Source organism: Rosa rugosa, chromosome 6, assembly GCF_958449725.1.
Source record: "Rosa rugosa chromosome 6, drRosRugo1.1, whole genome shotgun sequence".
Classification (NCBI taxonomy): domain Eukaryota; kingdom Viridiplantae; phylum Streptophyta; class Magnoliopsida; order Rosales; family Rosaceae; genus Rosa; species Rosa rugosa.
In genome coordinates this window covers 17,104,827-17,128,944 of record NC_084825.1, presented here as the reverse complement: position 1 = coordinate 17,128,944, position 24,118 = coordinate 17,104,827, and the positions used below count along the sequence as shown (strand labels likewise).

General features: G+C 36.5%; 1 protein-coding gene and 1 long non-coding RNA gene across 2 annotated transcripts; one reads left to right on the top strand and one right to left on the bottom strand.

Annotated features, from left to right (window-relative positions):
• The first annotated feature begins 713 nt into the window (after window positions 1-713).
• On the top strand, window positions 714-19,109 carry LOC133714161 (exocyst complex component SEC5A-like). The gene is made up of 21 exons (XM_062140234.1): window positions 714-1,241; window positions 1,340-1,497; window positions 1,592-1,680; window positions 1,764-1,958; window positions 2,030-2,157; window positions 2,255-2,413; window positions 3,046-3,150; window positions 5,020-5,094; window positions 8,850-8,987; window positions 9,073-9,255; window positions 11,353-11,496; window positions 11,946-12,072; window positions 12,150-12,360; window positions 13,246-13,361; window positions 13,446-13,680; window positions 14,806-14,899; window positions 17,233-17,310; window positions 17,420-17,476; window positions 17,690-17,839; window positions 18,189-18,404; window positions 18,663-19,109. The coding sequence occupies exons 1-21, from the start codon at window positions 834-836 to the stop codon at window positions 18,882-18,884; spliced, it is 3,288 nt and encodes a 1,095-aa protein (XP_061996218.1). The 5' UTR covers window positions 714-833; the 3' UTR covers window positions 18,885-19,109.
• A 1,112-nt stretch (window positions 19,110-20,221) lies between these two features.
• On the bottom strand, window positions 20,222-21,447 carry LOC133714919 (uncharacterized). Its single transcript, XR_009848868.1, has 3 exons — window positions 21,312-21,447; window positions 20,853-20,897; window positions 20,222-20,368 (listed from the first exon to the last, which is right to left on the bottom strand). It is a non-coding gene; the product is annotated as an uncharacterized LOC133714919 (long non-coding RNA).
• Window positions 21,448-24,118: the final 2,671 nt, after the last annotated feature.

Here is a 24,118-nt window from a genome sequence, read left to right as displayed (position 1 = left end):
TGTGTATGAGTAAATGAGATTGATTTCATGACCATGTATAATTGTACACACTCACTTGCTGTGATTGATTACCGAGGACCACTTCAACACAATATCTAACATATAATAAAACTTATAATTAAACTTTATTTTAAGACTTACCGCCAAAGAGTGTGAGGGGATGAGAAAAATCTTCAGATTTCCCCAATTTCGCTATCCCACCATAGTTTTGTAAGATCTGAAAGTTTCCTCATCGCCTTCATAGTCTGAAAGTTTCCTCAAACCCGGCCTTCATCATATTCGACCACACTATCATTCAAACTCATCTTCACGTGCACCTCATCTCCACTTCCCTTCACTGCGGATGTGCTCTGAGTAATTGGAAAGCCCCTGCTTTGTTCATTAACCGAAGCTTTCTTCTATCAACAGGACGAACTAGAGGCGTGGACGCTCTGGTGTCTTCAAGAAAACGCTTGGTTCGGGTCAATTTTATCCCCACATTTTTATCTTAACGGCCACCAATTTACCTATAAACACCGTTTAATTCCGAAATTACATTGACCATACTTTAATCCAATTTGCCTCACTCCGCGTGCCCACGTTGAACGTTGTCAATGTGTGTAACTTACAGCGAGCCTCAACCATAGTATCTTGAGAGTCTTATACAGTAAAGATGGTAAAACCCGGCGAAACTTCAAAAATTCAAGAGCATAAATAATTTTTTTTTCGCTTATGACAAAAATGTACAGTAATGAAAAATTCGCTTAGAAGGAATTTTGGCGAAAAGAAAAAGAAGCAGTCCGTGATCTCCTTCCGATTGTGGTTTTCTTCTCCGGTCGTCTTGTGTTGATAGGATGTCGAGCGGCAGTGAGGACGAGGATGAGCTCCTCCAGATGGCTCTGAAGGAGCAATCTCAGAGAGATGTGAATTATCAAAAGCCACCGTCCAGCAACTCCCGGAGACCCGTTGCCAATTACGTCCAAGCCCCTCCTCCTCCTCCGGCAGCAGCCAAGAAATCCAATGGCAACAAGAAGCCACCGCAGCAGCAGCAGCAGCAGCAGCAGAAGCGGCGAGTGGTCGACGACGACGACGAATCGGATGTCGATATGCTCAGCATATCCAGCGGTGATGAGGACTCCACCTCGAGAGATCAGCAACGTGTGCGGTTCCGCGGCTCTTCTGGTGCCGCCAGACCTAAAGACGACGAGGCTGCTTGGGACGGCGACGAGCCTGGTTGCTGGAAGCATGTGGACGAGGCCGAGGTATTCCATTCCATTCCATTCGATTCGATTTTAGTTGTTTCTGATTGCTTAATTGGATTCGATTCGGTTTCTGAGAGAGAGTGTGTGTGTATAAATAGCTTGCTCGCAGGGTTCGTGGAATGCGAGAGACAAGAGCAGCACCGGTGGCCATTAAAGTTGAGCGCAAAGCGTCCACTGCAGGTTTGCCAAGGAAGGGACTAACCAATTTGCAGTCCTTCCCTCGTGGCATGGAGTGTATTGATCCCCTAGGCCTCGGGTGGGTTCAATTCCTCTTCACGGTTTTTTATATTCTAAGCTTTCTTTCCTGTTGTTACTCACCACCTGCTATGCATTTTTGTGTGTTCCAACAGCATTATAGACAACAAAACCTTAAGACTCATAACCGAGTCCTCCGACTATTCTCCAACCAAGGATGACAAATTGGACAACACCCTTCGTGGTAATGCATCATTTCTGCTAGTTTTTTTTTACTTCCATACACCATGTTACCACTGTTACCGACTCCCACCTTCATATTTGCAGAGAAGTTATTGTATTTCTCTGAGAAATTTGAGGCCAAGGTCTTCATATCCCGGATTCACCAAGAAACAAATGCAGCTGATTTGGAGGCTGGTGCTCTGGCTCTTAAAAGTGATCTTATAGGACGCACTCAGCAGAGAAAACAATTGGTCAAAGACAATTTTGACTGCTTCGTCTCTTGCAAAACCACAATTGATGGTATGAAACCATCACATCTCTCACTGCGTTCTGGTGTTTCTTGATTTTTCATGTGGAAGATATTTTTGCAGATATCGAGTCAAAATTAAAACGGATTGAAGATGATCCTGAAGGTTCAGGGACTACTCATTTGTTCAAATGCATGGAAGGAGTCAGTTCATTGGCTAATCGTGCTTTCCAGCATCTATTTGAGAGACAGGTCAGTCAGACTTGAATTTTGGATTTTGTTGGATGGTTTATACCTGTTTATTCAACTCGGATGATATAGGTTTCATCAACTTTTTGAATGATTATAGGCTGAAGCTGAAAAGATTAGGTCAGTCCAGGGAATGCTGCAGAGGTTCCGAACGCTATTCAATTTGCCCAGTACAATTCGTGGTAGCATAAGCAAGGGTGAATATGACTTGGCAGTTAGGGAATACAAGAAGGCGAAGTCGATTGCTCTCCCTTCTCATGTATACAACCATCTCTATTAATTTAATTTTTGTTAAAATTTTCGTATGTGGTTTTTATGTATGGGATTTGATTTTACGGAGATATATTGAAATTGTTGGAGGAGGTGCACTCCTGCTGTTTATTTTGCAGGGATCAAGGAGATTCTTTGACCCATTTCGAACTTTCTTTTAGAGAGTTATTAAACATTGAGTTGGAAGTTTCTTCTGATTGACTATCATCGGGAGCTGTTATGTCCTTGTAAAATAAGTCGCATATATGTGGTAGTTTTATGCATTAGTTCTTTAAATTTTTGTGTTGTTTTTCTTTTCTCCGAATAATGTTGTATGGTTGCACATCCATAACTAGTTTCCCAGTGCAATGTAGTTTGATACTATTAGGAATGAAGAGAGTCCACCTTGGAGCCTTTCCTACTATCTGACTTGAATTCTGATATATTATATTTGTTATGTTTGACTGGTATTCTCCCATCCTATGAATTTTTTTTCACACTATTGATAATGATTGTTGGAAAACCTCCTTTTGTAATCCACGCTTTTTAGGCAGAATACTGTTTATTTATTTCTCAATCTGTTGAATCATTTGCTTTGGAGTACTATTTTCTGAATCACACTTCTCTGTCATTCAACTGCAGGTGGGAATACTGAAACGTGTTCTTGAAGAGGTTGAGAAAGTGATGCATGAGTTTAAAGGCACTCTATACAAGTCTATGGAAGATCCACAGATAGATCTAACCAATGTAAGCTTAGGATGTAAACTATTAGCACGTATTTACTCTTAGCAATAGTAAACTAGCATGAGGTGTTGGATCCTTTGTTTCTTGTTTTTGTTAGTGCTTAATTACATTAGTAGCCTCTCAACACGCACTTCGTGTGAGCCAGCACTTTTGTTTTCAATAACAATATAGAAGGAAAACAAAAAATTTGAAAAAAGAAAACAAAAAAAAAAATTAAAATGAATGAGCAGCTTTTTGGAGAGGTATTTCTTTTTGTCCACAGTATGATGCAAACTGATTGGGGCAGTTTTGATATATTTGGCTTTATTTTTACCTTTATTTTATCAAAAAGAATGTTTTAACAATATTACCCTCATATAATAAACATGTATGTCTAACAAAGGCCTTTTTGGGGCCTTCAGAAGCTTAACCATAATAAGCCTTGTTGGCTTAACATATAAGATACAGGTGTTTTTCCTATTACTTAATTTTTTTTCCTACGCTCCACTTCAATTGGATGAAATAATAATCTATTTGAAAAACCAAGTCATTAACAAAATAGCAAGTAAACAGAAACACAGGTTGGGTTAATTACATGGTAATTGGCTCTGAAAATAGTTATTACTGTTGCTATGCAGGTCCTCTCCATACATTTAGCAGGACATTTGTAAAATTTTGGATATTCCTGCTTGTTTCCTTTTCTTCTTTCATAATGTAGTTGAAGTGGGATTCTGAGAATGTCTGGGTTTGAGGCAAAAGGACCTCGTTTTAATCTTTCAGCTATTCAGTTGTTGATGACAGTAATGAAACATTACAGAAGAGATAGTTCTGATAGTAGAGGGCAAGATTCCATTCAAAAAGAGGGCATAAACACCATCACAAGAGATGGTTTTGCAAGAATGGAAGCTAAAACTTTGCATAGCCTAGGAATTGTGGACTGTAAATTTCTCGGATGAGATGTTCATGAAGAACAATTCCGCTAGGTTATAAAAAATGGCTTTTACTTTTTAGTGAACACCCACGTATAGATTGTTGTGTACTATGTGAAAGGTCAGTCTGCCTATTAAGCACCTGAAAATTTTTGTACTGGCAGCATGGTATTAGAAAGTTTATAACCCTGCATCATTTATTCCTATAGGAACTTATTTTATAGTTTTGGAGTTTGTATCAGTCTTGAGAGTAGTTTGATCTTTTCTCAGAAGTGAAAAGAAAAAAGGTGGGAAGTTATGCCACCCTGTTAGCTACAATTTTTAGGACCTAGGCCGAGTGATTTAGAGGTTAGGTGCCACCAATTTGACCTCCTTTCATATTCTGCCTAAACATGAAAGGGTTTAGGACAAAAGCAAACTGTTTTTGTGTTTTCTAAACACCGGCTACCTTTCTTGGAATGGTGGCTTAGGAATTAGGAGTCATGAATTTGGTAAATGGAAATTTGGCTAATTAGAGAATTGGCTGTGGTGGTTAGAAGGGGACTTTTCGAGATGGTGTCATTCATGGTAAGTAGTATGGAGGTTTACTTAATAAAGGGACTCTTTGGATGTGCTAATAAGATACTGTTTCTGGTAGGAGGTTTATGGAGGCATAGAAAGGATCACTGGGAGAGGTGGAATTTGGTGTCTAGGTAACATTAGAAGAAGGAAACAAAAGTAAAGATGATCATTTTGAGAGGTGAGATGTCTAGATCAAAGTGAAGGTTCGCTATCCTGTGTCTAGATCATATTTGCAAGGTAGCTTTGGGATCCTGTCCTTCAGAGTTTATGCTATTTACATGCCAATTGATACAGCCTTACTTTTTATTTGGCAATTATTGTTGTATTTTTGTGTTAACAATTTTCTTATGAAACTTTCTTTAGATAAGCCAATTTATTTGTGTTATTCTTGTGGTGAATGTAGCTTGAAAACACAGTAAGACTACTGTTGGAGCTGGAGCCTGAGTCAGATCCTGTTTGGCATTATTTAAATATACAGGTGAGTAATTTCATACTAATGCTTGGATTGGTTTCTTTTTTCTTTTTAAATTCTTTGAACAATTTGTTTTTGTGATTCAAACATCTATTGTTTACATATATCCCTTATGATTATTAGGATTTGAAAACACAGTTACTCAGTTGGTGAAACCTTCTAACTTTTTTAACCAAATAACTTCTAACTGGTCTACATCTGTATAGTTTTGTTTTGTTTTGTTTGTTTGTTTTTTTATTTTTATTTTGATAGGATTCATTGAACAGAAGAGAAAGTACTGGACAGCGGACGGGATATCTACTAAGATTTCCAGTGGATGAGATATCTACTAAGCTTAAAAAAAAGAATAAAACGACAAAGAAAGACGTGACAGCTAAAACAACAAAATACACCAGCATTCTTTGCAATAAAGGAAGTAACCATCCCTGACCACTGCTGAAACTGAAGCCTGTGGCCCGAAGTGAACCCTCTCTCATAGATGAGCCAGCTCATCCCCCCTCAAACTTAAAACTTCTTCTCTTTCTTTACATCCAAGGACCAAAAAGAATGGCCATTAGTGCGTATCTTTGATGTGAATTCAGATTCAATTTTCCCACCAGTTAGATGGATTTTGGAAAGCAAAAGTCCCTTGTAAGGTTCAGATGTTAGGTTGATTGGTGGCTCATGGAAGGGTGAACACGTGCGATATGCTTCAAAAAAGAAGACTGCTGTTTTTCTCATCACTGTTGTGTCATGTGCAGAATGAAGGGGAGAGTGTGGATCATGTTTCTGTGCTCTGAGTAGTGACTTCGTTTCTTTGGAAGAAATTAGTATGGGAGGCTGGAGTTAATTGGGAGCCCCCAGAAGAAAGTCATTGTCTTTTCAATCATCTTTTTTTGGGTTGTAGTGTTCTTGCTGTCATTTGGGTGCTTTGGATGGAAAGAAACAGGAGGATCTTTGAAGATTATTTAGGAGTAGGGGTGGAAGAGCTTTGGGAGAGAGTAAGATATAGGGCAGCTCAATTCTCAACCCTCTGGCCATTCCCACTACTGAATAGAAGCGAGTGACTAGAAGCTGAGAGTTGAGGCATGAGGATCTTCGTTCTTGTTCGATCATGTAAGTGGGTCCTTCTCCTTTCAGGGCCTATCCACTAGTTCAGAACCAGTCCTTGGTCCTGTGTAATTCGGGATGAAACAAGTGGGCTACCCAGGGGGCAGCGAAGATGTAACTCAGATTCGAGCTCGCCCATTGTTGTAGCAGCCACCGCTTGGCTTTATATTCTCTAAGGTGTCAACATAAGTTTGACATTGCGTTCAGGGTGATGAAAAGTTTGATAAACAATTGCACGAACTTTCGAGTCTGCTAGAGTTTTCAAACAGTTGCATGGAGGCCCCGGTAAAAAGTGGCAGTAACTTTTGGGACTCTGTTTCAAAGGTTTCCAAAGATGATAGTCTTTCTTCCATCTTATAGATTGGAATGCTGCTATTATCTAGGGCCCTAGTCTTTGTAGGGATTTTGTGTGCTCTCCTGGTTATGTTGTGTTTTGTATGTTTTGTCTGGAGTCTTTGTTTGCATCTCTGCTCCTTGCTTTTGTGGACCTCTTGTCCACTTTCCCTTGGCTGTGTCTTTTCCTTTTGTTCTGATAAAATCTGTTTTTTTGTTATTATTTTTTATTTATCTCCAAAAAAAAAAAAAAAAAAAAAGGCCATTACAGCATATCTTTCATCCCAATTGGTTAAGCTTATGGAGAAAACGACATCATCTGCTAAGAAATCTTGAGTCCAATTTTTGCAATTGCATTGCCCAAGTATATGCTAAACTCAAGGAATTGAGTGGTGGGAAAAGGTAAGTGAGGGGAAGTGCTATAGTAAAAGATAATAGTTGTTCCACATGTTAACAAATTTGTGGTAAGAGAGGTGTAAAGGGTGACGTTTTGGAAAGAGACAATGGTGGGGAACAACCTTTTCTCTTTTATTTCCATGTCTATATATATATATCCATCCCATTATCATCATTTTTGCTAGGGAACTAGTACACATTTGGTTGTAATTGCTTAGTGAGGTTCATGTAAGCTGGGCGACTCAGAGAGGGTTATGAACTGCAGATTATGCAGTTTACGGTTTTGGGAAGAGGCAAGAATGTGAGAGCTGATTGGTACTGCAGGTTGTTGGCAGTCTTTTGGGTGATATTGATGGAATGAAATGGTAGGATTTTTAGGACTATGGAAGGCATGGTTTTGGATAAGACGAGGGATTGAGTTGCTTTTGGTGGGGAAACTGGCATTGGTTACTGTAGGTTTACGAATTATTCCTTCAGCCTTACTGTTGGATTTTTGAAAGTCTGTGGTTGTTATGATGATCTACTAAATATGAGTGAGTTCTGTTCTGTTCCTCTTTTCAGTCAGTTGTCAAAAAGAATAAAAAAAAAATGGAAAAAGAAAAAACAAAAGAAGTAATCTATTCAGTTAGAGGGTTTTTTCTTTTTTTTTTCCCCTTGATGTTTCATTTAGATCAAGCACCAAGAAAGTGGTTGCTGGAGTCATCATTTGAGTTTAGTTGTAAAACAACATTCAAATAAATTATGGTCAACCCTTGTATTCGTCAATTCATTCTCTATTGTCTTTAGGAGAAGTTTTATTTTATTATTGTTTTTGTTTTATTCTTTTAATTTTTTAGGAAGTCTTATCTTAATTGGGACATCATTGTGTGGCCTTATTGGACAAAGGATAGTAGCTTTTTTGGAGAAAGAAAAAGTGATTGTTGCTGGACAGATGTGTTGTATTGGCTATTTGTCTGTGCCCTTGGTAAATGGATGGATGAGATATAAGATGATTTTAGAAGACGGAAGGAGGAGAAGCTGTGTGCTGCTGGAGATTTTGTGCGGAAAGGTTGATTTTGGGCAGCTTTGTAATACTTTAGAAACAGTCCATTCCAATGCTATTCCTTATGATTGGAATGCTGCTGTTGGGTCACGTATTTTGAACTTCTACTTTATATAGTCCATTCCAATGCTATTCCTTATGATTGGAATGCTGCTGTTGTTGGGTCACCTATTTTGAACTTCTACTGTTTTGTTGTTTGATGCTTACATGGATATCTTCCCTTTCTTTCTTTTGTTTTTGTGTTAATTTTGTTTAATCTTATAATAAATTTATGTTTCATATAAAAGAAAAAATTAAGCTTTATATTTTGTATATCTTTTTCTGGTGAAAATAATTTCAACTTTTGGGAAAAATAGTAAACAAAGTTAATTTAACATTCAAAATTGGAAGAATCAGTTGCGTCCGGATGCAGACCTTGGTTGGCGCCTCTTTCATCTTTTGCCTTGGTGTAGGGCCCACTGTGGGCATCTTTTACTATGTGGGCATCTTTTACTATGTAGTTTGAAGGTTTACGCCATATCCATACCTTGACTAGACTTGGGAATTATTGATAGAATATAATAAGTGTATTATCTCTGCACATGTATTTCGAGTCGACTGTTCTTACAATACTATTATGATGGTTGATTGATATTTTTGTTCTCTTTTAGTATGTGACATCTAATCCTTCTATAAATTTCACCTTTTTGTTTTTCAATTATTTAATGAAATAATATTTCTTAAAACAAAAGAACAGAGAGGTCAAACCATAGATTCTCATAGTAGTCCTTAGAACTGACAGCTAAATGGTTACCAGTATTCTCTCAACCAGAAAGTGGAAAAAAAAGGCCATATATTTTCTGAATCTACTTTTTGGTGCCTGATATTAGTACTTAATTTTCCAAGTTTGTTTCTTGTTCAGAATAACAGAATTCGAGGTTTGCTTGAGAAGTGCACACTAGATCATGAAGCTAGAATGGAGACTCTACATAATGTTTTACGTGAAAGGGCTTTATTTGATGCAAGATGGAGGCAGATTCAACAAGATACCAATCAATCTGTAAGTGTGAACCTTTAAGGGATTATTCTACACTGATCGAGAAGTAACTTGGTCAATGCTTAACTACCCTTTTCACTAATTTCAGTCAGATGCTCTTGCTTTTGGAAACAACAATCTTCTGGTTGATTCTGTGGCAGTCGATTTGACTGGTGAAGAAGTTGATGCTCTTAGAGGGAGGTATATTCGTAGATTAACTGCTGTGCTTACACATCACATACCAGCATTCTGGAAAGTAGCACTTTCTGTTTTCAGCGGAAAATTCGCAAAGGTATCTTGGACAATTTTTTTACTACATGCTTTAGCATGTATATAAGATAAGATATACCTATAATAATTGATATGAACTCCCCTTCTAATGATGCACATGCATTTGATAATATAGATTAAGTTGGTTTTTTGTTGCACGTCACTTGACATCCCATTTGTGCATTGATATATGTTTGTAGTGTGCCTCCCAAGAAAGAATGGGATTGTCTCTTAGTTTAAATATTTTTTTTAAACCTCATTTAAGTTATTACCTTTTTTTGGAATTATTATTTTCAGTTTTTATTCTGTTGAAATTCATTATTCAGTACGAGTCGATATCAAGGTTCGAAAAATCGCTAGGCGCTAGTCGGGAGGTGGGCTAGGGAGGAGCGCCTAGGCGGTTTTGTATTTTTTTTAATTTGTATTTTATTTTTATAGGTTTTATTTATGTAATTAAAAATATATAAACTTATAAAGGGTAATAAACTAAATATTTATCCTCCTCATGAAAAAAATAAACTAAATATTTATTTAATTAACCATTTCTTTAATTAAATAGAGGTAGAGAGGTAGAACTGAAGTTGTATTCAATTATCCAACAGGAAAAAAGAAGCAGTATTCAGTTATGCTTCTTGTTGCCCCGCACACGTGCGCATCCTATCCTTCTCTCTGCCGACTAAAAACAGCCACGAGTTATGCTCTCTCTTTGACACAATTAACCACTCCATTCACTTTCACTTCCTTCTCTCTCTCTCTCTCCTTTGCGAAACCAGTAGCCACCATGTCCAGCTTCTCTCTTCATTGATTTTTTCATTAACAGAATGCATTTCATAGTGGCAGAATGCATTAATCATTACCAAGAGTCCAAGAATAGTGGCGTGGAGGAGGCGTGGAGCTGTGGTGGCTCTAGGGAGCTCCGGTGGAGGTGTGGAGCAGAAGCGCGGTGGCTTGGTGGGGAGAGCGAATAAAAGCTGCGGTCTATTTTTCCAGTTCTGGGGTCAAATGGGTTTTAGGTTTCACTGATGTCGAGTTTAGGTTTCGGGAAGGGAAAAAAAAAAGAAAAAAAAGAAAAAAAAAAGGAGGAAACCGCCTAGCCGCCCAGAACGCCCAGGCCGCCTAGGCGGCCGCCCAAATCCTATCCGCCTAAGGCTTCCGATTTGCCATTACTCGCCTTGGTCTGCTGCCGCCCAGTGCCTAGGTGGCCTGGGCGGTCGAGTTTTAGAACATTGGTCGATATTAATGTGAAACTGCAGAATACAATGGAGAAAACTGTTTACCATTGTCAGTAAGGGACGTCAAACTTAATTAGACCACTTGAAAAGAAAAACTTTTCTACAGTCTAGAACATAAATGAACTCTGAAACCGAATGAAAACTCCCACGAAAAATAATTTGGGTTCCTTAATATTTATATATCTTGCCTCCTTTGGTTCAACATTTAAAGCTAGGGTGGTTGACATGTTGCTTTAAGCATTGTCATTTCTGGTCAAGTATTATAATTAGAGAGCTGATGAGTGTCATCATTCTCAAACTGAAAAGTGAGCTTGTTTGCTGATTTATTGTGAGAATGCACATATAAAACGTTAAGCCTATTGTCTGTTCAACAATTACCAATGCATGTTTTCCAGCGACGACGTATCTTTTTATTTCATTTGTCTTAGTAACGATGAATAGTGTTATCAACGAGTCCTAAAGTCAATCTACAGTCCTCTTTTAGTTTTTATTCTCTTATATGTAACTTCCCTTTGATTTTCATTATCCACTCCCTCATTTCGATGGTTCAAAAGAAAAGGGAGGGTGTTTTGTGCAATTGATATGATAAAAGTTATGATGAAATACACACACACACACACACACACACACACACACACACACATATAATCACTATTGAGGAGTGGTAAAAAATACTCTAGTTTGCTATTATATTCAAGTGGTCTAATATTTTGTTCCGTGGATTCATTTCACATTCCTTTGTATGCTCAATCTTAATCAAGTCATTCCTATTACTATTGGGGAGTGTTATTTAATCCCCTAATTTTTGTTGTTATATTCACGTTATCTAATATTTTGGTCTGTGAGAGATCCACATTCATTCTTATGTTTAATCTTTAAATTTTCAGTCATCCCAAGTTTCTACGGAATCAAATGCTAATACTCCAGCAAATAAATCTGAGGAAAAAGTTGGAGATGGGAAATACTCTACTCATTCTCTTGATGAAGTTTCCGTAATGATACGCAATACTATAGCAGCATATGAAGTGAAGGTGAGGAAGCTGGCTGAACCATCTGTTTAACATACTGAAATGGAAACCTTACTTTTTCACTGATAAAATCAATTACTGTGGATATAAGTGAATTTTATTTCCATTAGTCTTTTTTCAATGAAGTTGCTGATTTCTTGTGGTGTATATAAAATGCAAAATTTTCTTGTCATCAGAGTTCTACATTCTTGGATTTTTTAATAGACTGCACAACTAGACAAGCAACTCACATCTAGTTTTCATTAATGTCTTCACTTTTTTTTCTTCTCATTCTTCTCTATCAATTGTTTACTCTTCGATTACTTTCTCTATTTAACTGAAGAGAAAAGTCGAGTTACATATGAGTGGATGCTTTTCAGTTTGGTCATTCTTTATTATCTTTTTTCTCAGAGCTTCAGACCCAAGTTCAGCAGGTGGTTAAGAACATATTGACTATTATGCTCTTTCTGCAGGTTTGCAATACCTTTCGTGATCTTGAAGAATCAAATATTCTGCAACCATATATGAGTGATGCAATAATTGAAATATCCAAAGCTTGTGAAGCCTTTGAAGCGAAGGAATCAGCTCCATCTATTGCTGGTATCTTTTAGCTTTCTCTTAACTCCAAATCTGCTGATTTCTCTATACTTCTGATGGTTGGACTTATTTTGCAACAGTAATTGCAACTCGAGCACTTCAGTCAGAGATTACAAAGATCTATATTTTAAGGCTTTGCTCGTGGATGCGGGCATCAACGGTAGAGATTTCAAAAGATGAGGCATGGGTCCCAGTATCAGTTCTTGAACGGAATAAATCTCCCTATACAATATCTTACTTGCCGCTAGCGTTCCGTAATGTTATGACCTCAGCAATGGATCAGATCAAGTTGTAAGTCTCTAAAGCTTAAAAGGGTTTTCTGATATCATCAGTGCTAAATGAGCTCAAATATATGTTACTTGCCTATGAATCATTAGTCCGCTGAAGTTGTGAAGATTGTCGGTGTTCTCTTAACTTTAACACAACCTTACGGTGTATGTGTCTGTTTACACGTTTTCTGAAAGGAGGGAGAACCGTTGTGGAGCTTGATCCATAGTGAAGCAACATAAAGATGAAATTGGGATTTTGTCCATTCTCTAACTGAATTTGTAATTAGAACAATAAATAAAGGCTTAATTCGACTTTGAAGCTTCCAAGTGCGGGGTTTTATGCATGCTACCTGTTCAAAAAGTCCCAATTTCATCCTGAAGTAATTAAAGATGGTTATATTTCAATTGCAGGATGTTGGATGTTGTGTGAGACCGTTTTTTTAATTGAAATTTAACACCAAAAATATCTTCACCGCTATGCTAAAAAATCCTGGACATATGAGTGAGGGCAGTTTGTTCTATTGGTGAACTAGTCCTGCTAAAACTCTCACATCGAGTAAAATATGTCTGATTACTTCGACGATGACTATACTGTGCATTTGTTCTTTTTCCCAACTTTTAGTATTTCAAGGAATCAATTGAACTTGTAATATACAATGAAAAAGAACATGAATAATTCCATACACAAGATAAGGGAGTATGAATACTCGGTTACATGTGTCAATCCATATCTTTAAAATATGTGAAAATCTCAACAGAATCTTGACTAATCTTTAATTAATAACATGACATGTTGATTGATAAATTGCTATTTGTTTGGATGTTGTAATAGTTTTATTTGCTGGTTGTGCTGAAAATCGTTTTGAATTCTTCTTTTGACTGTTATTCACTACTTATTAATTTTTAGGATGATTCAGACATTAAGGAGTGAGGCGACCAGGTCAGAGGATATGTTTGCGCAACTCCAAGAAATACAAGAATCTGTCAGACTTGCATTTTTGAATTGTATTTTGGATTTTGCAGGTATGATAATGAGTCGCTAATTCAATTTCATAATGTTAAATTTTCATTATGTGCTGTCATGATGCTTGCATTGACATTGATCAGGTCATCTGGAGCGTATAGGTAGTGAGCTTACTCAAAACAGATCAAGCAAAGGAAGTTCACATGTAGAAAATGGATATTCTCAGAACCTAGAAGAGAAGCAAATGTTTGATCTCAGGGGAAGTGTTGTGGGTCCCCATCAACAGTTGTTGATAGTTTTGAGTAATATTGGCTATTGCAAAGAAGAGCTTTCTTATGAGTTGTACAACAACTACAAACATATCTGGCTACAGTCGAGGTATGTAATCCTTCAGTTGTACCATCTTCATTGGACTGCAGAAATATCATGATGTTTCTTGCATGTGAACAACTGGATAAGTTATGAAAAATGATATTTGAAATGATGTCTGTTACCCATTGAACCTAGAAGTGTGAGTCGAAGAACCAGAAATTCCATCTTGGTTGTTATTGATGCCAAAACTTGGAACAACCATTAGATATGATCATTCTATGGTTCAGCTAAATTGGGCTGCATCCATGGGTTGTATGGTTTGGGATGAATGGTCTGTATGTTTGAAGATAGTCCTTTATACATTCTTTCATCGAAGTACGAGGTGGCATTCTTCCCTTTGGAACCATGTGGAATTGAACTTTTTCCCTTAAAAAAAAATGGACTAAATACTCGTTACTCCTCATACTTTTGCATGAAAAACAGTTTAGTCCAAAATTTTAAAATTAAACAGTTTAGTCCTTATTCTTTCTAATTCTCACACAACAGGTCCTAAAATGACTATTATACCCCTCACTTTTTATTTTTTTTTAATTTTTTCTGCCTCTCTCTCTCTCTCTCTCTATATATATATATATATATATATATATATATATATATAATATGTATGTATGTGTGTGTGTGTGTGTGTATATATATAGATATATAGAGAGAGAGAGAAATAAAAAGTGAGGGGTATAATAGTCATTTTAGGATCTGTTGTGTGAGAATTAGAAAGAATAAGGACTAAACTGTTTAATTTAAAAAATTTGGACTAAACTGTTTTTCATGCAAAAGTATGAGGAGTAACGAGTATTTAATCCAAAAAAAATTTAAGAATACAATTCCAGTTTTCCAAAATCCCACAATGAAACAGTCCAATTAGTCTGGTCGAATATGACATAAATTGTTAGATGGTTGGGGGTTAAGACTCTTGGTAGGATTTGCAGATGCGCAAATGATATTTTATATCGTATGGTTTGTTATGTATCGTATTTTTTTCCTCAAAAGAGTCATTTGTTCAGATCCACTATGGTAAGCGGCAATAAGATGGTTTTTGCTTTTGCTTGAGTAAATGGATAAATTGGCAGTACTACTGAGCCAACTGATATTGCTGATGCTTAGTTAACTTGATATATTCTCTTTCTGTAACAGGGAAAGAGAGGAAGAGGATAGTGACATACAAGATTTAGTGATGTCTTTTTCTGGGCTGGAAGAGAAGGTTCTTGAACAGTATACTTTTGCTAAGGTATAATTAAACACCTGAACATTCCAATGTGCATGCACACATACACACTTATGCCCAAGTAATAAATGGCTCTTCTTTTGAGATTGCTACATAAAGATCTCCAATTCTTATTTTAAATTTCCTTTTCTTGGTGCACATAGGCAATTTGCTACACTGATATCCTTCCTGGCTCAGGAAATATAGTGAAGTTATAGGCATCAGTAGGTCATTTTTGCAAGAACATCTTTAAATGTATTTGTGCCAGATGTCCCTCTCTCATTAGGTATCGGATGAAGGGTAAAATGCACATTTGTTACCTGTTCGGTGTATCATAAATCTGCACAGGGTAAAGTGAACCAGATCAACTGTTGAGGCTTCTTAGCATCAGAAGTGCACTCATATGAAGATCCTTATAGAGATTTTGTTCTTGCTCAATTTATTTTTATAGGATTCCTTGATCTGCACAGGGTAAAGTATCAGGTTGAGTTAGTTGACATGGATGAACTAGAGTTAGGGTTGGTTGTGGTATAAGTGAACCAGATCAACTGTTCAGGCTTCTTAGTATCAGAAGTGCACTCATATGAAGATCCTTATAGAGATATTGTTTCTATAGGATTCCTTGATCTGATTAGAAAGGGTATGCAAAAAGGGTGGAGTCTTCTGCATCCCCAAAAGACAAAAATTTTGGCCCTAAAGTCAGGAGATTTGTTGATTCATTTCTATATCTAATTAATGTCATTGAATTAGCAGTCTAAGACGTCTTAGAATAAGTTTGAGAAAGTCTTCCCAAACCTCTATTTTTTGTTGGGGTTAAGCCCAACCAAAAATTAGTAATAATGTTTGGTTCTGTGGAACTAAGTAGTGAGGAATCATGACATCATCATTTAAGGCTCCAATTCATTAAGCTAGTATCCTGTGAAGACAATTTCCCTTTATAAAGCATCATTTGGTTGATCATGAATTATAGTTATGGCGATTCAATCTAATGAGGGCCCTTCCACTAAGGGATCTCTTTTTTGGCCATTTGAAGGGATCGCTTATAAGTCCAACTTTTCGGTCACATATCGGCATCTCGACCGTTCAGTTTTTAGGTCTCTTGATAATAGTTAAGGTACCGAACTATATCAAATCAATGGAAAACCGAATTTGTCCAACCTAAACCGTTCATGTTCATAATGGTACATCACAATTATGAACACTTCATCGATCATCAATTTGGCAAAAGGGATCCCTCACTAGAAAGGCCCTGTCAATCTAGTTATAGAAGGGGTTTGAGTGAGATCATAACTTAAGAGTCTGGCTCTCAACCCCACAAGCCTTACTGAGGAGACTTGAGCTAGAGTCCTATCACATTGTGACATAGAGCTTTATAACACAACTGAATGTACAACAGTAATCAGAGTTGTGTGAAAAAAAAAGGAATTTTAAACAAGATAAACTGAGTCTAGGGTTCTTTGTCTAGGTGACACACCTGAGTCAAGAAGAAACCACACCCAGGTCATACACATGCCACTGTTGAATCTTTCCTTTGTGGAAAGCTATATGGGTGCTAGGATTGGTGTTTCTATTTATGTTTTTTTTTTTTTTTTAATTATCATTATTATTATTTTTTTTATATTTCTGTTATGGTTTTCAGCAGGTTATGGGTTGATTGCTTGTGTGTCTGTCTTTGAAGAAATTGAGTGAGTCTGAAATTGCTGAAATAGTGCCCAAGGCCTAGTCTCACCTATACATTTCAGTTTTCTTGCATTCATCTTTGTTTTCTTTCTAAGAAAATGCATGAAACAAAATATTACAAATTCCTTCTATTGGCTTTTGTTTTTGAGGATCCTTGATTTATCTAAGAAACAAATATAGTGAATACAAAGGACTTTCATGTTTGGCACAAGTAGATATACAAACCTTGTCGTGAGGTTCCTAGCATACCAACTTGGAAGATTACTGAAATGGTGATGTTGATGTTCTGCGAGGAAATGATTAGCAAAGGACTCGATTTGATGTAATAAAGAAAGCGTGGTTGAAATGGTTTTAGCATATGGCAGTGGGATTGGTGTCTGTGGTCTATGAATTGGAGTTAGAATAGAGAAGAGAGAAAGGGGGAGAAGAAGGAAATGAAAAAGAATTTTATTTTCTGTTAATTTTTAGTCGAGGTATTGGAGTGATAGAATACTTAAACTGTTTAGTATACCATTTTTCTGTTTATCATTTTCTCCCATTAGAAAGAATAGATGACCCCTTCTTTGATTAAATTATTTGTTCACAAAATTTGAGCCTATTTGGATTTAATATGTGCCCTAATTTTCTATGGTCCCTTGTGTGCAACTTCACATGATCTAAACAGTTCTGTTACACAGGCAAATTTGATCAGAACGGCTGCTTCGAACTATTTGTTAGATTCTGGTGTTCAATGGGGAGCAGCACCTGCTGTAAAAGTAAGAAACCAATGAACTTGGCATTAGTACCTGTAATATTTTCTTTTCTTTAGCTATCTACCGAGCATTGTTGTGCCCTAGGAGTCTTATTATATGATGCGTCTTTCAGGGTGTGCGTGATGCTGCTGTGGAGTTGCTGCACACTTTGGTAGCTGTACATGCAGAGGTACTTAGTGGAAACCTAGTATTTCTCTTGAATATATTCTTTTTGGAAGAATTTCCTGTGCATTTTTGTACATTTGCTCTTAGTTTAGATCCTAAGCTAACAGTACTCTTGGGCCATATTCCGATGGTAACATGGTAAGCTGTATACGCTTCTATCTCTCATTGGTCGTTTGGTTATTTTGTCTCTAATAAGAAAGCATTGTTTTCCCTGCAGGTTTTTTCTGGTGCTAAGCCTTTTCTGGACAAGACACTCGGCATTCTTGTAGAAGGTCTAATTGATACTTTTATCAGCCTGTTCCACGAAAACAGCATGAAAGAGCTTAGGTCACTTGACACAAATGGTTTCTGCCAGCTAATGCTTGAGGTAAAAGATCATGTTCTATCTTCGTAAGTGGAAACCTTGTACCAGGTTGATGTAGTTGAAATTACAGAGTGGGTGGTGAACTGATTATAAGTGGCAGTTACTCCATTTCTTGGGACTCTTGCTCTATCGCATCCTCTGAAATAGCAAATTTTGTTCTATATATACCCAATTCGACAAGATCTTATTGTATCTAGCTTGCGTACAGAAAGATCATTACTGCAACCTATATACAACAGTGGTTAAAGAAAACAAAGGACAAAGTAAAGTAAAAATGGAAAGGATGATGAGACATTCTATGAATGTTCCTATTGAGTTTCTAAGGCATTTTCTTTCTGTGTACATAATGCAGCTTGAATATTTCGAGACCATTTTAAATCCATATTTTACACCTGATGCAAGAGAGGCTCTGAAGTCTTTACAAGGGGTGCTTCTGAATAAAGCAACTGAAAGTGTGACTGAAAATGTGGAGAATCCAGGACACAACCGGCGAGCAACACGTGGAAGTGAAGATGCAGTGCCAGATGATAAACTGCCAGGGATGACTGTGTCACCAGATGATCTAATTGTAAGAAGACTGCTCTTGTCAAAATATCTTATCATAGAAAGCTTTAGATCTAACAGTGCGTGCTTTGAACATTTAATCGATACGGTGATGTTTGGTACTAATACAAGTCATCATAGATTGTTAGTGGCCAAATGTGTAGGCATGAATGACACTATTGAGCTTGGTATATAGAAGAACCTTCCTGTATGACCGTGGTTATAAATTGTATGCTTTCAGCTCTTTTATATGTCTGTTAACTCAGTTTGTTGAATGCTTCAGGCTCATGCCCAGCAATATAGCTCTGAGTTACTTCAAGCAGAGCTTGAGAGGACTCACATCAATACAGCATGCTTTGTTGAGTCAATTCCTTTGGACTCAGCACCAGAATCAGCCAAACGTGCTTATGCTTCCTTTAGGGGGTCACTGGATTCTCCCAGTAGAAACTATAGAGGCACACAAGGAACAGCATCTCCAAGCTACTCCAGGAATAGGCGTCGATGAAGTTGACAATGACCTAAGATTTCCAAGTCCTACCTTGTATTTGCTAGTGTTCTCCTGTAGTTATAATTTACTGAAATCCATATTCTTTCTATTCTTTGAGTTCTCCATGAGCTTCTTGTACTGCTCTTCTTTTTCCTTGAATTTCTTGCTTTAGTCTGTCCCTAAAACTACAGTTTTGTATATTTTTTGCCATTGTGTTAATGCCAGTAATGCTCGCTTTGGTTATCTTATTTGTTACTGCATGCTCCGCTTTTTGTGCTCCCCCCAAAGAAAGGTTTCTGTGGAAATGGAGCTTGTGTTGTCAGACTTTGAGGTAAAATCAATTTGCAGCCAACTTGGAATCGGAAGATTGATGATCAGACAGATGCTCAGGATTCCCAACCTCTGACAGCTTTTGCGCACTTTTATTTGGCAGAAATAAATCCCATATAAGGTATCCTGGACTCGGATACACTATGCTTACATGACGGTATGAGAATATGCCAAATTAAAAAAGGTTAAGACATGTCAATTAAAATAATATATAATAGAGTTTTTCTCATGAGAGGTCAAAATTTAAATTTTCATGAACCGGACAAAATGATATTCCACTTTTTAAAGTAATCAAAATGGTTCATGGACTTTTAAAATATGATCAAATGGATACCTCCGTCACATATCCGTTACTTCACCGTTAGTTTAGTCCATGTGCCACAAATGTGACTCAAAATTGAGGTGAAAAAGACCATAATACCCCTAAATCATTGATCTGAAATATTTGTACCCTCTCTGATAGTCTATCTCCAATTTTCCCTCCAAATATTCCGGCCAAACATATACCGTCTTTTTTTTTTTTTTTTCTTTTTCCTGAGAATAATCATGTACATATTTTCCATACAATTGAACATGTCTTATGCAAATAATCAGGTTACGTTCAATCAAAAATCAATGTTTAATGATATGACATGAAAGTCTCAAAATCTGTTCAAATGCCATGCGCTTAATCCGAACATTCCAATCACATAACACCTTCTGCTAAAATACTATATCGTAGTTGCATATCCCAAAAGCATAACATAATTTAATAAGTACCAAATACCAAATAATATCCAAACATAATTAAGCAAGGCATAATTGTCTGCCACAATAAACATAACAAAATACATTTCAATAGGCGGACAACAAAAACCAAAAATTAAGCACAAAATGTTTGCTTAATGTCAGCCAACATTGAAGCATCAATTCACCCATCATCTTCAAAAGCTTGCCCATTATGAGGAAGTTTGACTATTCTGCATAAATTGTGAACTTGGCTGCTGCACATTGTACATCATCACAAAAGAGGCAATCCTTGTTGCTCGATGCTCTCTTTGTGAAGATGAAGTTTGGGTAGTCCTAGTTGACTTGGTTTCCTTGGCTTCTTTCCTCTTCTTCCATGCCCTCCTTGATGTGATAATTTGTTTCAGGACATTCCTAGGTCTTTTTGGAGCAGTTGTTCTCCTAGCCTACATGTGAGCATCACAAACCATACACATGTAATTGATAAGAGTCAATTAATAAATACATATGTATTATATATATATATATATATATATATATATATAGGGAGAATTCCACAAATGGTCACTCAACTATGACTCATTCGACACTTTAGTCACTCAATTTTCAAATATATCACTTTGGTCACTCAACTAATACTCTGTCAATCACTTTAGTCACCCAAAGGACATTTTATCTCACTTTAATCACTTCTACCAATCATTCTAATACAGATTTATCAATTTTTCACAATTGGTTGGACAAAAATATCATTAATATTGTGGCAAATAATTTTTTTTAATGAAAAAAATTAACAAAGTGACTAAAGTGAATAACACAGTTAAAGTTGAGTGACCAAAGTGTCGAATAGGTAAAAGTTGAGTGACCATTTGTGATATTCTCCCTATATATATATATATGTGTGTGTGTAACTATGTACAAAGGGTAAACCTGCTGCTTCTTTGGTGCTTTGCTACTCTTAGAGCTTCCTTCACCCTGTTGTAGCACATATACAGTCAACATAATTAAACTATATATACTATGGTACATGGTTGCAACTTTTTGTTATTAAATTCCCAGCTTTCTTTAAAAAACAAGAACAAAGAACCTATGAACAATTAATATTCAAATAAAGCCATATGTGAGCATTGGAAAGCAGACATCATCCTCACATAAGAATACAAAAATCTCAGGAAACAAACAACTCTAGCTATACATGGTCAACCAACTATAATTCAATTACAAAACCAATTTAATAAACCCTAGGACCACTTGATAAATTCATATACAAAAACCACTTGATAAACCCCAAAACCACCTCACAAGAAATAAGTCTAAAAGCCTCATCCCATATACATTTGTAGACACCCCATGTGCAATGAAGAAAGTAGAATGGTACCCGAGACTTACCCTGAGGAGGTCTTGGTCCAGATTCCCTAAAGAACCTCCACATATTCACCATCCTTGACAATTTTGAAGATGAATCTATTCCCTTTTCAGTAAAGAGAACGAATCTAGTCAGGTTTTGAAGCTTTTTCAGAAAAAATCCTAGGCTTGGGACCCTTTTTGATCTCTCTTTCTTTTTGCGGCTAATGCATTGTGAAAGGAATCACAAAGACAAGCTTTTTAGGTTATTGATAGATAAAAAGACAAAATAGCCCTCAATTTTAAGTCATGTGTACGGCACATGTATGAAAATAACGGTAAAGTGACGGAAGTTTAACAAAGGTATCCAGCTGATCATATTTTTAAAGTTCAGGTACCATTTTGATCACTTTGAAAAGTTGCATATCATTTTGTCCGGTGCATGAAAGTCTTGACCTGTCTCATGAAAAAAAACTCTATATAATATTGTGAAAAAGATTTTTTTTTTTTGAGGGAATATTGTAAAGATATCATCACCTAGCAGAGCATCTCCAATAATGTTAGTTATTTACATGACCAAAAGTAGCTAAAAGTCGTCCAGCTCTAAATTTTAAAAAGGTTAACTGTTTCAGTTCTACCTACAACGTCTATTCTATAAAAAAGACGTATATTCATGTTCAACCATCTTCCATTTTCACCTTCACTTTCGATACCGATTATTTCTTTGTTTATCTATGACTCGTTATTTACGTGAAATGATGATGAACGATGAATCCTTTGATGACGACGATGAAGCAATTATGATTGCTCTTGTTGAACAATCAATCAAGAAAGACAGGCCTCCCCGCTGACGCTATTCTGTTGAAGGTACTTCTCGATTTCATAAAAATCATCATAATTTGCAACCTAGATGCGGGAACAACTAATTTAAGATAATCTTGGATATTGTTTTTCAAGTTTCCATCTCAAAATTGAATGCTAATGTATCAATATGATTATACTTCTTCATCTGCTATTTGAATGCCTCCCGTTTGGTATATGTATCAATAATTGATTATACCGTATCAATTGAATGCGTCCCATTTGGAATTTGATTAATTCCCTTAATTGGTTCACAATGCATCCCATCTGGTTTTCCATCTATATCCTATATATCCCATCTGTTTCCTTATCAAGGAGACAGATATTCTCTGGCGAACACTGTTTTTGGGCTTTTTTTTGGCAGCTACTTCATCAGAATTTATGGAGTCTACTTTTTTTGTTTTCTTCTTGAACTGCCAAGTAGCAGTTTCTGTAGTGTTTTTAGATAGGATTCTGGTTCTGGTGAGGCTTTCAGTTGGTTTAGTCTTCCGGTTCATGGCTTGTGTTCTCGTGTGTTTATATGGACTCTTGTTCACTGACTGTACTCTCAATAAATCATGTTCTCATAAAGAAAAGATAAGTATATATTGCTAGAGTATCTTAGTTTGCCAAAGATTATCATGTTCTAACTCTTTTGTTGTAAATAGTTATGGCTAAATCATGTAAATAGATGTAGAGTGATATGTGTTTTTCACTATAAATTAGTGATTGATAGAATTGTGTATAGGAGTAATTGGCGTTGCTATTAAACGTTGCCTTTTTGTATACACCATGTACTCCTATATAAACCTCCTCATGGTGAGATTAATACACACACTCCATCTCTATGCGACCAAACTCTCTCTCTCTCTCTTTCTGAAACACTTTTGCTTTCATTTTACAACACGTTATCAGCACGAAAAGTTCTAGGATTCAGATTGTGGGTTGCTAAGAGAAGAGGAAAATAACTCCTGAGTTGCGGAGAAGAGGCGGTTCATCATTCAATCAACGTCAACCTTCTAGCTCTACAACCAAGTAGGCTTCCTAAATTTTGAATTTCACATTCGTGTTTATCAAGCCTTTGATTGAATATGAAAAATCACCATGATGCATGAACCCTAATATTTGGTATATATATTTGTATATATTCATTCATGTGTCTTGAATTGTTTGGCTTTGGATTGTTTGATTGGAAAAGAAAAGAAAGAAAAATTTATGGACTGCAACTATACATCTCTAGTACTTGGTCCAGTAGTACCAAATCACTAGTAGAGGCTTTCTACGTCATATTAGTCTTAGATCAGTAGCACCAATTCAACAAGAAAAAAAAAAAAAAACAGATTGTGCAGTTGCTGGGATTCAAACCCAGCCAAAATAGGTATCAACCCAACATGTTGTCCACTGTGCCATTATGGCAAGGTAGTATTTGTTAACACCATTTAGTATTAATTCTGCCAGAAGTAGATTCAACGCCACTTAATTGGCGATTGATCAATCCGTGTTTTGATTTTGATGGACTTTTATCTAAAACATTACCATAGTAATTTATTCTCATTACCATAATCATTTCATAATTTATTCTTTATTATTTCGTTATTTCATTTTAATGACGTATATTGCGTTTATTACTATAATGATTTTATGGTGTTACTTGCTTCTCTATTTGCTCATATTAATTATATGAATATTTTACTTGCTTAAAAATTCTTTGCATTAGAATATATATGTGTAGAATGCAGGTACTTAATGAACCAGAACTTCACACAGAAATATTGAATCAGAAGTTCATACATAAATATTGAACCAGAAGTTCACACGTATCGAACCCGTAGTTTCGATAACATTGAAAGGTTATGAATCTTTCCAAGTAGGCTCATCCAATTCGATGCGATGTCTAGGTAAGATCAAATGAGGTTGTGTACTTAAGTGAGCCTCGCTCCACCTAAACCTCATACTCTTACCTGGTCGTATTTAATTGGAGTTACCGAAAGGGTTGAGTAATAACATTTCAT